The sequence below is a fragment of the Delphinapterus leucas genome, chromosome 5 (assembly GCF_059928025.1).
Source record: "Delphinapterus leucas isolate spDelLeu-1000000601 "Yukka" chromosome 5, BTC_Dleu_Yukka2, whole genome shotgun sequence".
Lineage (NCBI taxonomy): Eukaryota > Metazoa > Chordata > Mammalia > Artiodactyla > Monodontidae > Delphinapterus > Delphinapterus leucas.
The window spans coordinates 73,572,516-73,590,225 of NC_143133.1; the positions used below are offsets into that span (position 1 = coordinate 73,572,516).

Consider the following 17,710-nt stretch of genomic DNA (forward strand, 5'->3'; position numbering starts at 1 on the left):
TAGAAGGAGAAAAAAAAGTTTTAAAAAGATTTTAAAAAAATTTTATCTTAAAAAAACTTCAGTTATATTCCATCACTTAAAATGATTTTGATAGTGCCTCTGACAGACAGAAGGAGAGTGCATGCATGAATGAATGAGAAAAGGAAGCTACCATTTACTGAGAACTAACTACATACCAAATGTTTCACACTATATGGATCTATTTAATCCCAACAGTTTTCTGTGAGGCAAGTATTGTCATACTCATTTTATAGATGAGAAAACTGATGATCCGAGAAGTGTAACACCATGGATTGTGGAGTCAGTATTTGAACAAAGGACTGTCTTAACTCCAAAGCCTTGCCCTTTCTACTGCCCTATGGTGGCTGTAGCTGACCCAATATTCACTTCCTCGGGCCTTCTCCCTTTTACCTAGAGTTGTTCTCATTTTATTGTACCAGGATATGTGATCTCTAGAAAAAGAGTTGGTCGTCTTTCTCTTAATTTTTTAAAAACAGTCTTTTCTTTTTAGGTTAGCAAAATTAAAGGTTAAAATTTGTTCCAAAAGACTTTTTACAAGAAAACTAAAGGAAAATCAACAAATACAAAACACAGTAACACAGAAAGACACAAGTTGACCAGAGCTGATTTTTATTCTAAACTTGGAACTGTCTTAAATTACAATCAATTCTTCCTCTTGTTCCAACTCTATATGGAATAGATGCTAAATGATGAACTCCTCACTCTTTTTCAGAAACTGTGTCTTGATACGACCTCCAGGTTTGGATACTCTTCTACATTTAGCCATCTGGGCCAGAAACCTTCATTTTCACTCTTCAGTTCTGGCTTTTGATCTGTCTCAATAAAGAAGGCATTTCTATACGTGGCTCCAAAACATTCCTCTCCTAGTTGACTTATCCTTTGGTGCCCCCTGGGCCACTCTCCTGACCTGTTACTTGCCTACAAAATGTTTATTAGCTTCCTATCCAGCTTCTTTATTTGAGCTAGATTCCTCTGTTTCTCAGTTTCCTCATCTATAAAATAAAGGGATTGGAGAGATGACAAGATTCTTTGTAGCTCTAAAATTTGATGATTAAATTACATTTTACAGTATATACTACATAATGAATAATAAAAGCTATTTTTGACTATACTTGAATTATTACTAGTTTTTAAAGAATATATCTTACAAACTTTTCCCTTCAGAAGCCACACATAAAAATTAACCACTCGTCTCGTTTCTTCTAGATCATACTGCTCTGCCATATCTCAATAAAAAAAAGTTGGTACAAGTTGGTATTTTTCATAGATTTACTCCAATATTCAAAATATAATCGAGGAGAATTACTTCCCTTTAACTAACAAATGAAATTTCTGTAAGTTAAATAAAATCTGAGGTCAAATAGATACATATGGTAGATTATTCACTATCTTAACTTTTCAAAACTATTTTTAGGGGGTTTTTTAAATTATGTTTTTCCCCCATTCAACTATCACAAACATATACATATACATACACATATACACACACACTCTCTCTCTCTCCAAGAAAACTTTAAAATACATTTTTTAAGCAATTTTTTTAAAACTACTCTTCTTAGTAGAGTGTTTATCTAAAAATTTATGATAATTAAAGGGAACTATTTTACAAACACAGCACATAAGTTCAGAATGTTTTGGAAGGTTAAATTAAATTATTTTGTTTTAATTAATAATAGATCATAAAAATAAACATGAATATAATACGCATATTTTATGAATGACAGACATTCTTATAGTTCTATCTGGAAATAACAGTATTGGGAATAACTTTTATGTTTTGCTTTCCAAAGTAAATTTAGAAATGTGCAAAATAAATAAATAAAAAGCTCCATTTTAAGCTTAGTGTTTGGGTTTATAAATATAGCAAATATTCTTTTCACAAAATCCTTTAAATCTCTTACATATCCATCCCTCCTCGCAAAATACATACTCTCTCTCACCATCTATGATGAAAATATAAGACTAGCATATTCATAGGTCAATCTCAAAACAAGTTATTTGAATGTGCTTTTATTATTATAAAGAAGTATCGAGTGCCTTTTTATCATCATAAATTAACATGCTTAATATAATAGATAATGATAAAATCTACATTATTTGGTTCACTGAATAGAGATATTCTATGAAAGAAGAGACATTTTAAAGATATCTTTTATGTTCAAGGCTAGAAATGGGATTTGACTGTGTGCTAATGAAAGAGAAAATGCTACAGAGAAAAAATTTTTATGATAATTTCCAACTAATTCCAGTATCTAAGCACTGTTTTCATCAATCTTTTATACACACATACACACACACACACACACACACACACACACAAAATCTATGATGTCTATACTGTTTCAAAGAATAGACAAAATTTGTCAGAAATGATGTGTCAGATAGTTAACTCTTCCTCAGATCTTTTCATTTTTGTATATTACCTTTCCATATTTAAAATAAAACACCCAAGCTCGAGGGAGAATAAAGATTCATAATTTTCTATAGTATTCTGAACTTTTCAAAAGGAGAAAAACTGTTCAAGTAAATCAAGCAGTCAGTAAATTAAATCCCATTCTAAGCTCTAAAATTCATTGTATATACATGCCCATTAGACATCGTTTAAAGAATAAACACAGGATGAGCAACATCTCATCTCCTGTTTACTTTTAAGATAATTTTTACAAAATAATATTCCAATAACACTTTAAAAGACTCTTTAAAGGCCACTGAGGTATGGGCAGTTAAAATCTATAAAGGCTAAAGGTTTCTTAAGCTCCAGCGGCTTGACTGAAAGGTTTTCTTCCATACTTGGAAATCTGATTAGCATTATATAAAAAAGCCATATCTGACTTGCTGCGTAACCAAAGTTGTGGTTATTCTTTATACAGCATCTAAAATTTCACACTCCATCAACACATGTTCAGCCTATTTTATCTTGGCAATTAATTTATTATTTTTCAGAACACAGTGAAGCCTTGTTTTCAAGTCATTCATAACTTTATAAATCAGTCTTGCACATGAAACCATGCATCTGTGAACCGTAGAAAATCCTTGCACTCAGGAGATTAAGCTCCTGACACCTTTGCTGATTAATAATCATGGAAATAATAAGATCAGAAGCAAAATAAATGATCATTTAATAGAGAAACTCACAAAACAGCCCTTTAACTTACATATTCCATCATGTTATTCGTTTCACATTTCCTTTTGCTCAGTCTCCAGTGCAAGCACAGCTAGACAAGAAGGAGAGTAAAAGAAGAAAAATGAGCTCTATTTTATTGCAGCACACAGACTAACCCATTTGTCCACCTTTCATATTTTTAGTTCAACAAAAGCATCTGTTTCCATACTGTGCAATTCAGACCCCAACGGTACGAAGCTGCTCCCTGTGGTACTCACCTTGTGGTATAACCTATTGTTTTCCCATTCTAATAACTTCTCAATCGATCTTCGTGTCTGGAAGACAAATGAGAAAAAAGTTTACTCTTGACTGGTTTTAGAAAAACTTTGTTTTGCAGCTGCTTTCTGTGTGAAAAGGAAAGAGGTATAAGACAGTGACTGAGTATAGGGTGGTCTATAACACTATCAATATTCAAGCACTAAATTGCAGCCTGAACAGAAATAGTACTTTGTTTTGATAAAGATATGGTTTTGGTTTTTGACATTGTATTTTTTAACTGTTTCGAACTTACTAGCCTCTGATTAAAACTATCCAAGTCTAAACAGCTAATGTTATCTACCAAATGACACAAATTTAAATCCCCATTTCTTTCAAAAATATTGTAATACTTAAGTAGTAAAACAAGAATACCTTAATATATGTATTTTAAAACAAAGGTTATTTACACATTAGTTAACGAAAAGGGCCTTTATAGTAAATTTAAAAAGGAAATAATTAAAGGTTAATAAAAAAATCAATTTGCTAACAAATCAAACTAATTTTTACCTCATACTTATACATAATGTCCAAATTTAAAAGCTAGTTTATTATTCCACAGATAAAGATTTTCCAACAGAGGCAAAACTGCATTTAAACCAATCATTTTTGTTGGTTTTCAAACAAAACTGGTTTTACTTGAAAATCAAACTATTCAATACTACTGTTAAAGGAATCAACTAAGAAATTTATATTTAAGATCACTTGATTTTTGCAATATATACTATGCAGCATGAAATGTTTCTTGCTTGGGAGGAATAAAGGGGAGGATAATTCATGGTGCCAGGTGTTAGGATGAGACTGACACAGCTGCAGGTGCAAACAGGACAGTGCTGCCACAAGAAGCAACTGCAACTTGCTGCAGCTGCAGCTTCCTTGCAAGGAAAGGAAAAAAGCATACAGCTCCATTAATGTGGCACAACTAAATAAGTACTAATCATCAAATATGAAAATCTTCATGTCAAACAAGGATGAGCTAGGTGAAAAACTGTTAGGATCAAGCTGGTTTTGAATACTTGAATGTTACATAATAAAATGTTTAATATTTAAAGTACCTACTATAATCTAGTTACCATATTACCTCTTAGCATGTTAAACATGCTAAAGACACACCACAGTCACAGAGGTGTCAATTATAATTCATAACTACTACTTACTGCCTTACATTTTCTAAGCTTATGTCATAAAAATCAGAAAATCAACTAACTCCCTGGATAATAATATGCCAATGACTAATTTATTACATTACTTTTTTTGAACAGTTTTTTGGCAAGAATTTTAAAGGAAAAAAGTGCCCTTGTTAACAATGATCAGCAAACCTCACTTGTTTCTTTGTAAAGATAGCCTTTTAGAGGCAGCTCTCCTTTTAAATGAAAATAGGGCAGCAGTTATGGTCACACTTTTTGTTAATTTAGTTGCCAGTCAGCCCCAAATCAAAAGAAAATAAGGCTGCAGAGTGTAATTAACATTCAGTTCAGTCGTTTTGTCCCTTGTCTAGCCCCCAAGCTTTGTTAAAATTGCCATCTGAATGCTGAAGGCTGTAGGGAAATCGATTTGATTCTAATCGCACCATGAAAAGAACATGATCTAACTGCTTTCAGCCCTCCGTAAATCTGTACTAGGTCTTTAGCACAATGCAACTTCCAATTTAAAAAGCACTGAATGTCTCGTCAATGACTTTGTGAAGAAAAAAGAACAAGGAGCAGACATAAAAATTCCAATAGTTGTTTAAGCATTAAAGTTCATTTGCATCACAGCGAACCTGAAAAGGGCTGACCTCTCAAACCGCCTCTCAGGTCTATGAAGTTGTAGCCTTGACAAGCTCACATTGACAGAGCTCATTGACTCTGAAAGGCTACTCTATCAATGGTGAAAAATGGCAATAGGTTCTACTCTGAGCAGGCATCTGCCTGCCCACCCGCTGCTAAACCAATGGCAAAACCGATTCAAAACCTGAATCTACCTTGTAATCTTCCTTTCTAGGACCTTTTAATAATAGATTAAGATTACTATACAATTTGAGGTTTTACTTTTTACTGATGGTTTAAAAAGGGGGCAGGGGGTATGAAAGAAGTAAGGTGGGGAGAACAAGCTTTCCAAGTCTCTTGTTTCATATTAATGTATAAAAATTAAAAGTTTGACATTACAATCTGCAAATATTCATTACTCACAGAAAAAAGGGTAGTTACCACAATCATCATTTCATCACAAATTTAAACCCATACTATATTACAACAAGAACAAATCTCATTATGAATGGATCTCATGGTGTATATGATACATACACACACACATAAATTTAGAAACTTAAATATTTACTTTAAATAAATCAACTACCAGTATTTGAATAAAAGGTAATTATAAAGTATGAACCTTAAATTCCAAAATATTCATGTAGGAATTCTGAATTTATCCTTTGCCTCTAATTGTAAGTTTAATGACAAGGTTTGATGATATAATAATTATATCTTACAATATTTAAGAATTCTAAACCAAACAAACGGTGGTATGCCATATTCTAAGTAAGCATCTAAATATAAAATATTTTTACACACTTCACAGTCTGGAGTAATAGCTGTGAATTAGCACCATCTAATCTTGCTATGAGACTTCTTTCCTGCTTGACAGGTGAAAAAAAAGCACTTGCACGTGCAGCTTAATTAATCATTGCACTTGACATCTCAATGATTTACAGTGAGGAGCAGGTGAGAACATACAAAACCAGAAAGGAACCCTTCATCTGAGTGGAACATTTCTAGCACACTAAGGTGACAAGTATATAGATTGTAACAGTCATTAAAAAAAAAAAGAAAGAAAAGAAAGAAAAGAAACTGTGCCACAAATTATTTGTTAGTAACAACAAAAGCTCAAATTAAATGGGGGAAAAAAAAGCTTTAACTACTGAGAATGTTTAATACTTTGCAATTATTTTAGTTAACAAAATCAAAATATATTTTCACAATTAAATACAACACCAATTTGGCAGATATTGAAAAAATATGACACTTCAGCATTTATAAAAGCTATTTAAAGCCTTTAAACATGAAAAGAAAGTACCTTATTATTGCAGTAATCTAGAAATAAAAGTTAAAGAGTTTATGTCCACAGGGTGGTCAGATAGCTATTTCTAATGAAATATAAGATTTAACATTGCCAAACTCTGTAATTACTACTGGACGAACAAACTTAACCATATAAAAATCTGTCCTTGATTTTTAAAAGTTTGTATCGATCACCAAATTCAACATAAATTAAAGCAAACTAATATGCATCAGAAAAAAAACAGTATGTATAAGGTCTGTCAACATGAAGTACCAAAAAAAAATATCATCTTTCGGTATTCTAGGCCAGTGGATCTAAAAATAAGTCATCTTAATTTTCTTATAAGAATTTGGTGCTTGTGAAAAGCACCAGACTGACAGTCATGGGAACTAAAAATCTTCTATTTAACTGAAAGAACAGGGGAAAGGGCAGTGCAGGCTTCAGTGCAAGCTTCCCTACAGTGGGCCTTAATCCTTTTCAGTGCTCACACCCTGGGGGCGAGAGGACAGGTTAGTGGTTCTTAACCAATGAATCCTCAGTCCTTCTGCATAAGATGATCAATAAGAAATCTAATTTTATCATGGATTCTTATCCTTAATTAAAAGGACCAAGACCATCAACTCATACCATGTAATCAAAACAAGTTTTTTATGAGAATAACATGTCAACTAACCTGGTTGGAAAAAGGACTGCTCCAAGCCTCTGGACTCCTACCCATCTCCCTCATCACAGAGCTCTCACTTTAACTTTTTTTTTTACACATTTCCTCATTTCAGCACCTTGCTAACTATATTTTTCTCACTGGTGAACTAGTTCTAATATAGCTGTTCAGCAATGTTAAAGTAAAAAATAATAGAGGTTTAAAAACATCATTACAATTATAAATAGACTTATTTATTAAATAGACTCAACTTGAGTAGTAAGTAGTAAAACAGGAGGATAGAAATTTTGGCTTCTACTCCTTTGGTTCCTTTACATTTTTGGCAGAATTGTGGAAATAAGTCAAAACATGCCAACTGCAAAAGAGGTAAAATAGCCTGGATAATTCACATAAAAGGCTAATTAAATAATGATGTATCAACAATTAATATTAGGTATGATATAGCCTTATCAATTTCCAAAGAAGCATCTAGAGTAAGCTTACAATAGAAAAATACATATGAAACACCTAGATAAAGTTAAGTTACTGCAATTGAAAATCAGAATTTCCTGAAAATTCAAATTTGACTTATTATTAGAAGAAACATTTTTGTAATTTTTTTTCTAATATCATACTTTCTAAGGAATATGTTATTATTCCCTATAAACAAATTATGTGCCACTAGATATAAATAAGTCTTTCAGGACAGCAAGAAATCATTTAGAAAATCTTCAATGTATTACTTCTCTACTTTGTTACCACTATTACTTAACAGCATACTCATTACCAACGATTCATTTACTCACAATCAATTGTTTGAAAAAACGGTTTTTCAAAGAAGTAGTTTTCTAGAACTTGCTAATAAAATCAATAGAAATTTCATAGATTTTAAAGTACTTAAAACCAAAGGAAAAACGTTTAATGTGGAAGCTGTAACAAAATTTCTCTGAATTTTTCTCAAAGAAATGGCATTCTTATCAGTCTTTAGAACATAAGATGCTAAGATATGTTAACAAAATGTATAAATAGGGTAGCTCACTAATAACTATTTGTAAAAGTTCAACTACTTAAAATTAAAGCTTATTTGAACAGGATTTATTCATAACATCACAATGTTCAATGTCTTATTTAAAACAAGTTTTAAACTCCTAAGTTTATAATGCATTAATTAAGCTTTAGCTAGAATAATGCTTTGAATGTATTCATAATTTTTTAAACTTTTAAGTATTTTCAAATAAAAACTATACTTATCTTTTGACATCTGTGCAAATTCAAATCATTAAAATAAGTGAAACAAAAATGTTCTTAGTTATAAGTCATTAGAAAGAAACCATACAAAATTTTAAATAATTATTTTAACTTAAGAGAAAATTGCTTGATTCACCTCTGTCTGTTCTGGATTAATATAAATCTTATACTGCAGTTATGTGCAGAAAATTAAATGGCATATCTCAGTATTATGATACATGAAAACTCTATATTCACCAAAAGACAAACTAGAATATGATTAGGTTCCTCAAAAGGAGTTTTAAACAAATTCCCTTCCTGTACTTAAAGGCTGCTTTTTAAAATTTTATGTGAATATTAACTTTTAAGTAACCTAGATAAACTAAATATCCACTAAAGTATATTCAGAACAATCCTTTTCATACTGTTTGTTAAAAGTACTATTTTTAGATGAAGATAAACTAAACAACTGCAAATATTTTGTGTATCAAAAATGCCCTTTTAACTTAGTACTGAGCAGTGACTTACAGGTACTAATCTTAAAACAAGGTATGCTTAAATACAATTTAATCAAGAGTATATGACTAGGGCTTCCCTGGTGGCACAGTGGTTAAGAATCCACCTGCCAATGCAGGGGACACGGGTTCGAGCCCTGGTCCGGGAAGATCCCACATGCCTTGGAGCAACTAAGCCCACATGCCTCGGAGCAACTAAGCCCGTGCACCACAACTACCGAGCCTGCGCTCTAGAGCCCACGAGCCACAACTACTGAAGCCCGAGAGCCTACAGCCCGTGCTCCACAACAAGAGAAGCCACCGCAGTGAGAAGCCCTCACACCCCAATGAAGAGTAGCCCCCACTCGCCGCAACTAGAGAAAGCCCGTGTGCAGCAAGAAGACCCAACACAGCCAAAAATAAATAAATAAATTTATATTTTAAAAAAGAGTGTATGACTAGGCTTGTGGTTCTTAACTTTTTAAGGTTACTCTGCCCACCTTGTGAATGATGAAAAAAGCATTTATGCACCAATATGTAAAATGTTGCACACAATTTTAAGGGGTTATCCACAAACCTCTGATAACTTTTCAGAAAATACTGATAACATCAAAAAACTAAAACTGAGTTTCAATTGACAGCAGAAAATTAGAAAAATTATTCATAAGACAAATGAATTTCACTAAGCTAATAGAGTCAAATGTATTACTATCAGGGATTTTTAAAATCTATATAACTACACAAGGAAGAATCACTGGCTAGAACCAACAGGTGGGGTTAAAAAAAAATTACTGATTAATTATAATGGACAACTGGAGAAACAGAAACAAAAAGGAGTAAGGAATAGTATTTGTTGATCCTCACTTTGGATGTGACCCCATGCCATGTGTCTTCCCTTTGTTACCTTATTTAATCTTCACAATAAACCTAGAAGGCAGCTTGTATAACTTTTATTTTACATATGAAAACTGTGTCTTAGTGGGGTTAAGAAACTTAAAGCTACCCTAGGAAATGGTGGAGCTGCGATTTGAAACCGGGATTGTATGGCTTTCAACATCATGCTCTCTCCATTATTCAACGAACTATGAATTTGTAAAGAATTTGTAACTTGTTGAATAACATGTCTATGACACGCAAGGTATCTTAAGCCACTAACTAGGCTATCGGCCTTGAACAGCCAACTTAATCTAAAACTAAATTTTCTCCAGCTCTAAGGTCTAGAAGTACTCATTCTACTTTATTCTTAAGTCTCAATGAGATTTATCCAAAATGTATTTTGTTTTTGTTTATATCTTGCTTTGTGCAACAAAACATGAATTGAGGTATATTATTATTTTATAGATTAAGTACACAGGCTTAAAGAAGTTAAATAGTTTGCCCAAGGTCACACAACCAGTAAGGGTAATGACAGGATTCAAACTCAGATCTCTAAACTTTAAACCCAACATTCTTTTTACTTGGGATCAGCAAGCATAACTATTTTTACTTGCAACTGAATTAAGAGACATCAATTTATAAATCCTCCCAATCAAGGCAGAAACATAAAATGAATACAATGTCCTTAAAATACGATTTCGATTCCAAACACGAAGAAATTTCAAACAAAATGTTAAAAAACAAGATAGTGATAATCACACCATTCTTTCCTTCCCAACATGCAAAGAACAGCATAATCTTTATGTAAAATCAAGGTAACTAGAGACTTATATTTCTGTGTAGGATGTCAAACTCAAGCCAACACTCCCATCAGAAACAGAAATGGATAAACTGAAGAAGAAAACAAACCCATTATTTTTAAAACATCAGAAAATTCTGGAAGCAACAAGGACTAGATGAAATAAAATCCAGAGAAGGAAAGAGCCCTTTCTAAATCATTTGATGATTATGTACTGGCCATTTTCTTTCTTTGTTGATTAGAGAGGTCAGCTGAGGATTAGGCTTGGCACCAGTGGGACTCTACTAGGGAAAAGGGAAATCAACAGAGTTTTTGTAGGTTGTACAGCCTGGCCCAATGGACTGGAAATTAGATGTACCCTAAAATGCAAAGCCAGTTTTCCCTAGAGACACTACTGAATTCTGGGGCAGCAAGGAAGGATGGGGGACCAAGACAAAAAGGCAGAGAAAAATTACTCATAGTCTCCTAGTATTTAGGAGACAAAATTCTGCTAGATGGAGGAGGATCTGCAACAAACTCATGATTGGTCTCCCCCTCAAAACACCTGAACCTGCATAAGATGGAAAGCTAAACTCAAAATATCCAAAGGATACAACCTCCTGAGGAGAGGAGACAAAGACCTGCCAGGCCTCAATCAAAAGTCTGAAAGGGTCATACCCAAGAAATAGAAAACCAGCGATGGACTGAATCTACTAAACTTGCAACCCAGCCCAACCCACCTCAATCTCTCATTAGATCAAAGTGATCGTTCTCCTCAAGCTATCTGCCTAATACAGAACAGATGGGACCCTTGATTTTGGAAGATTTTTTCTGGAGTTTCTACTTCATTCTGTTTATAACATCTAGCATAAAATTTAAAACTTTAAGAGTCAGGAAAAAATGACCAATAATCAAAAGAAAAAACCCACAGAAACAGATCCACAGATAATCCAAGTATCGGTATTAGCTGACAGGAATTTAAATTAACTATGATTAGTATGTTCAATTAAATAGAGGGAAAAAGATGGACAAAATGGGTGAAAAGATGAAGAATTTCAAAAGAGGACTAGCCTCTATAAAAACATCAAATGGACCTTCTAGAACTGAAAAATACACTATCTGAAATTAAGAACTCATGGCATGGGGTAACAGCAGACTGGACACTGAAGAAGGTGAGCAAATCTTTCTATAAACCACCACACCAATACTATGTACTAAATATTCAGAGGGAACTGAATGTCAGCCAGCTCTAGGCAAAACACATTTTAAAGGAGTCTAACACATCTTTAAAGTCCCAGTGCCATCTCTGCACATTTAAGACTCAAAGTTTACACTTCTTTCTTGCATATCTTCTTTCATAATGAGAATTTAATTTAGTAACATGTTTTTACTCCAGCTAAAAACAAATCATCAGTGCCATTCACACTAACGGAAGTAATTTATTTAGTTTATGTAAGAATCAGTTTTCTAAGTTTCACGCCTAAAGTATTCTTTAAAATGAAACAGCAATAAATATATTCTTCTGGTCCTAAGAAATTTTTTACATGAGATCCCTTTTCCACAGCAACTGAAGTAAGATTTGAAAGAGGTTAAACCTATTTATCCTTATAATGTGGGAGATACTAAAGAAGAGGCAAGAAACTGCAAACTGAACACTTAAGGATAGATGGGTGTTAGAATACCCGACTCTACCTTCAGTGCGAGTCCCTGTCCCCCCTACTTTGCATTAACTCCTTACGTGACATTCTCAGTCTCTCTAAGAGTAAATACACAAGTTTTAAGGAAGGGTGTAATATTATAAAAAGAAAAAACTTTACCAGAAATAATGTGTACTTATTATATAGGGAGTGAGACCCTGATAATTTTTCAAAGACAGGGATGTTGATTTTTGTTTTTATAAAAGTAAAATAGAAGCAAAAGCAATATATCAACTCTTAGTTGTCCAACTGGAACTTTGTATAAAATCTGATTAAAATATACTGTTTTCCTGCATCTTTACCTCCTTTATGGCCTCCTTCCTTTACTGTTTGTATTTTCAAGAAATACAAATTTGTTTATGGGCTTCCCTGGTGGTGCAGTGGTTGGGAGTCCGCCTGCCGATGCAGGGGACACGGGTTCGTGGCCCGGTCCGGGAAGATCCCACATGCCGCGGAGTGGCTGGGCCCGTGAGCCATGGCCGCTGAGCCTGCGCATCCGGAGCCTGTGCTCCGCAACGGGAGAGGCCACAGCAGTGAGAGGCCCACGTACCACAAAAAAAAAAAAAAAAAAAAAGAAATACAAATTTGTTTAAATATTAGGGAAAAAATAATTGGAAAGCTAAATCTGCTGAGAAACTAAAGTACTGCAAAAGCTAATATAAAATGCTTGAACACTGTTACCATTTATAAATCAACTGGATAAACTTATAACACTCAATGGGCCTGAATCTCCTATCTTGTGAAATAATGATCTTTTAAGTTTCTTCCAAACCTCTAAAATCCCCCTGCTTCCAGGTATAAAATTAAATTATGATTAGTAATAAAAAACAGCTTGATTTTGTATCCTTATCAAAGAGTGAAAAAAAAAGCATATCTGAGGCTTTAAGCCTGGGGTTCAAATTGTGGCCTAGCTTTGTAGACTGTGGGATCTCAAACAGATTACTTAACTTCTGAGCCTCAGTTTTCTCATCCTTAAAATACGAATAATATGAATGCCTACTCTTGGAATTTGGGGAAGATTGAATGACACAGTACAAGTAAATTGATTAACTCAGTGACCCTGGCATAAAGTGAACACTCAAGATTAGAAGAGAACGTTTGGGTTTTGCAATATATATGTGTATCAGATCATCATGTTGTACACTTTAAACTTATGCAATGTTATGTGTCAATTACATCTCAGTAAAGCTGGGGGTGGGGGAAGAATGCATGGGGTAGATCTTACATTAAATGTTCTTGTCACACCTACACACACAAAAAAAGAGGGAGGAAAGGAGTCAATTATTAGAGGTGATGGTTGGGTTTACAGCACCGCTTATAATGTTGGTTTCACAGATGTATACTTATCTTGAACATATGAAAGCCCTTATAAATATGTTATATTTATAGAAATAAAGCAATTGGATAGCATTCGTTAAAAAAAGTTAGCACTGGTTTTCCTATACTTTCAATTAATAATAATGATTGTCATAAGACTACATTTAACTCATCATCTCTTTTGTTTACCAGAAACTTTTCAAGATTGCCCTTCACTAAAATTTCATTATGATGTTTTTAAGTTTGTTTTGCTTTCATTACCTGAAACATGTTAGCATTTTTCTTTATCTAATTCTTCATCCAAATGTTCACTGACATTCTCATCTTATGATTCAGAGTTACTGAATACAAATGCTCAAATCCCAAACAGAGTAAATTAGAGTTCTAAAAGTTTTGGGTAACTTTTAATACTGTTAGTATAACTGAGTAAGTATACTTCAAATTCCTCTCATATACAAATATTTGCAGCTCTTTGGTTATGACTGTCCTAGGTTCACTTTCCCTTGAATTTTTTTAAGTCTTACAAGGCTGCATTCTCACTCAAAACCCTCTACTCTTGACCTCTTCCATTTGGATTTTCCACCCCTTCTATACCCCAACCAAAGTAACTCACAATTATTGGATAACTAAACTTGAGGTTGAGAGAAAAGATATCTAGAAGTAAATCTAAGCATAATACAACTTAAAGTAAAAGAAATACAGTTAAATGAGATACAGGCCTTTTTTTTTTTAATCAAAGTTTCAAAACTAAATAGCAATTATCCAAAAAAACTCAGAGAAGCCAAAAAAGTAAAAGGAAAACTAAAAAAAAAAAAAAAAAGAAAGAAAATATTTTACTAAAATGTTAAATCTTTAGATTTGAAATAAAAATCAATATTGAGAACTTCTTTACTTAGAGCTTGGAAACAGCAATGTTTTGTAGACCTACACAGCTCAATTTTCAAAGGATTACAGATTTTTAGGGCTGGAGAGTACCTAGAGAGATCAGTCAGCCTCTCCTGAGATTAAAAGAAAAAGAAGATGTGGGGGGGATGGTGGTGAAAGTCCAGTCTCAGAGAGGTTTTAAGCGACTCTCTCAAAGTCACTCAGCTTCAAACACTGATTTACTATTGTTTATACTTTATCACACTGCTCCTGCAGGAAAAAAAAAAATGTTATTTACTCTAAAAGACAAGATGCTTTTATTTACTTAGGAATCTTATTTTGAATAGTGAGGACTATATCTTCTGAAATGTTACGTTCTTACTACTCAAGAATTTCAAAAGCCAAAAGGTACATTCATTCAGCAAATACTTATTGAACATAAAGTAGACGAGAGGCACTGTGAGAAGCACTGGGGATATAGTAGTTAGCAAGACAGACACTGGGAAGAATAATAAAATGATATTAATAGCAACTGCCGTTAACTAAGCACACACTATAGCCAAAATACTATACTAAGTACTCTACATGCACTTGCTCTAATTTTTAAAACAACACTGCAAAGAAGAGATTAACGCCATCTTAGAGAGGTAAAAACTGAGGTTTAGAGAGAGTGAACTGATCAGTCATTCTGAGTAAGTACCACTTTCCAAACCAGTTCCTCTAGCACCAAAGTGCAGGTCCCAGCTACCACATGTTGCAGCCTATTTCCCTATTCCTAAAGAAATGATTCCCTGATACAGGACGACATACAAATAAAAGTATAAAGGGAATGGAAATATACACTATTTACAACAAATCCATACAGAGAGCACTTTTAGAAAGCCACACAATTTTGGTCATCATATGTAAGAGAGAGATTAAAGCACTAAAAAAAGGAGGTAAGACAACTCATAAGATTAAGAAATTGGTGTATAAACATTCTAAAACTTAAAGAGTTCTTCAGTCAGAAAGGATAATGGCTGAGAGCATATATAAACAAAGTCTATAAAACCACTAAATGTGGGATATTTTATATATATATGCAAAATCTTAGAAGACTGAAACTAATAGTTACTTTAGGATGGAAAACAAGCTAAAACAAAATATACTGTAACACAATGTACAGTAAAATTATGAAACTTGTTTCCTCAATAAATAAGCCAGGCTGAAAGAAAAACAAGTCATAAAGAGTTCATTTACTTAGACATCAATTTTCAAAACTATAATATTACAATTAAGGCACAATCAAAAAGCAAAGTATAATCACAAGTATCAACGAAAATAAGCTTTTGCAAAGTAAAGGTCATAAGATCTATTTAATGAAGCTGAAGCATTTTATTTGCTTGTAAGCTCCTCAAGCTCTTACAAAGAACAGCAAAAGGCTGAGGTCTTCTGCTTTATTGTCTTCCAAGCACTTATCACTATCTGTAATTACCTCATTGCTTTCTGTCTACTTTTTAAGTCTACAAGAGGAAACATATAACCTCTAAACAGTATCTAAACAGCATCTTAAACAGTACCAAGCCCACAGTGCAGCTTTAGAAATATTAATTGAATTAATAATAAGTAACTTCCAGAGAATGGCATACTAGCAGCATAAAGAAGTGGTAGCTAAAACCAGCAATTTCATAAGACACATATGCTTATATTCTATCAACTTTATTCAATAAGTCATTTTAAACATTTTCTATTAAAACAAATATATGTTATGTAATAGAATGTAAAATTCAGATGAGTGTCTGAGATGTAACACAAGACTTCAAACATATTTTGTGATTACAGGTGGCTACTTCATATTTCTAGACCCTAAGGACATATATTTATTGTCTTTTGTTATTAGAGCTACTTCATGAAAAACATGACAAGTACTTACAAACTTAAACTATCTCTGCACTCATCTAGCCAATTCTCCAAACAGACTACATGCTCTTTGAGTATAGCGTTAATATAAATCTTTCAATCCGCAGCACAGTAGTTATTTGTCAAAACACTTCTATAAAAAGAGGACATTCAGACTTCCATTTTCAGCGACGATGCAGCAATAGGCACCAGATTTACCCTCTGGCCTGAAACCACCAAAACAAACAAACAAAAACCCAAAATACCCCTCAAAGCATATGAAACTGTTTTCAAGACAATGGACAACAGACAAGGAAAGACCAGAATTCCCGGGAGACAGAGACAAATGAGAAAGGCCCTATGCTTTCCCATGATTACTGATGTCAGAGAGCTTCCAGGCCACAGTGAATGGAGGGAGAGCCCAGACAAAGCCTGGCAACTCCGAGTTAAGGAGACTGAGCTGAGAATCCGAGGAAACCAAGGCTGGAAGCCACAGAACAGAGTACCAGAGAGGAAAGTGCTGCAAAGAACTCCAAAGATCTGCAGATAGTCTCTACTGAGTATTAAGGTGAGTGCTGAGCAGCACATGTGGGTAAGGAAACTACCAAAGGCAGAGCAAGGAACTACTAGAAAGGATTACAGGAAGAGTATCCCAAACTGACAAATATCCAGCACAAAGCCTCTTTCCATGAGCCAGACTAGAGAACATCACAATTAACAAGCTACTGAGTAAAGTAACCAGGAAGGTCTTGCCTCACGAGTGCTCAGCCCTAGACTAAACACTGCTCTGGTTCCTCGAGAAGTTAAGCACAAACTGTGATATATATGCATAATGGGATATTATTCAACCATAAAAAAGAATGGAGAATTGATACACATTACAACACAGAGGAACCTTGATGAGTGCTCCTAACATTTAAGGAAGAAATAATGCATATTCTGCACAAACTCATCCAGAAAACTGAGGAGGAGGGAACACTTCCCAGCTCATTTTGTGAGGCTATCACTACCCCAATGCCAAAATCAGACATTACGAGAAAAGACTACAGAAAAATATCCCTCATGAACACAGATATAAGACTTCTAAACAAACTTATAGTCTATCAAATCCAACAAAAATATTAAAAGAAAAACAGACATGACCAAGTGAGGTTCATTCCAGGAATGCAAGGTTGGTTTAACATCCAAAAATCCAATCAATTCCACATATTTCTAAACGAAAAACGAAAAACCATATAACCACTCTAAAGAAGCAGAAAAGGTATCTGACAAAATCCACCATCTATTCCTGATAAAAACTCTCCACAAACTAGTAGAATAAAACTTACTCAGATGATAAAGGACATCTACAAATCCCTGTCATTAATATGATATGGAATGATGAAAGTGAGAATGCATTCCCCCTAATATCAGGAACAAGACAAGGACATATGTTCTCACTGCTTCTAATCAGTGTTT

The 17,710-nt window shown here is 33.7% G+C and overlaps 1 protein-coding gene across 4 annotated transcripts in view; it reads right to left on the reverse strand.

The window, feature by feature from the left end:
- Positions 1–17,710, reverse strand: part of CHIC2 (cysteine rich hydrophobic domain 2) — a 133,941-nt gene that overhangs the window by 88,479 nt on the left and 27,752 nt on the right. For 2 of the 4 annotated variants that reach the window (XM_089911935.1, XM_022564306.3), the window contains exons 4-5: positions 3,403–3,459; positions 3,177–3,236 (exon numbers count right to left, since the gene is read on the reverse strand). In XM_089911935.1, coding sequence (XP_089768061.1) covers positions 3,177–3,236; positions 3,403–3,459 — 117 coding nt within the window. The other 2 variants (XM_022564315.3, XM_089911934.1) reach the window with 2 other exon arrangements.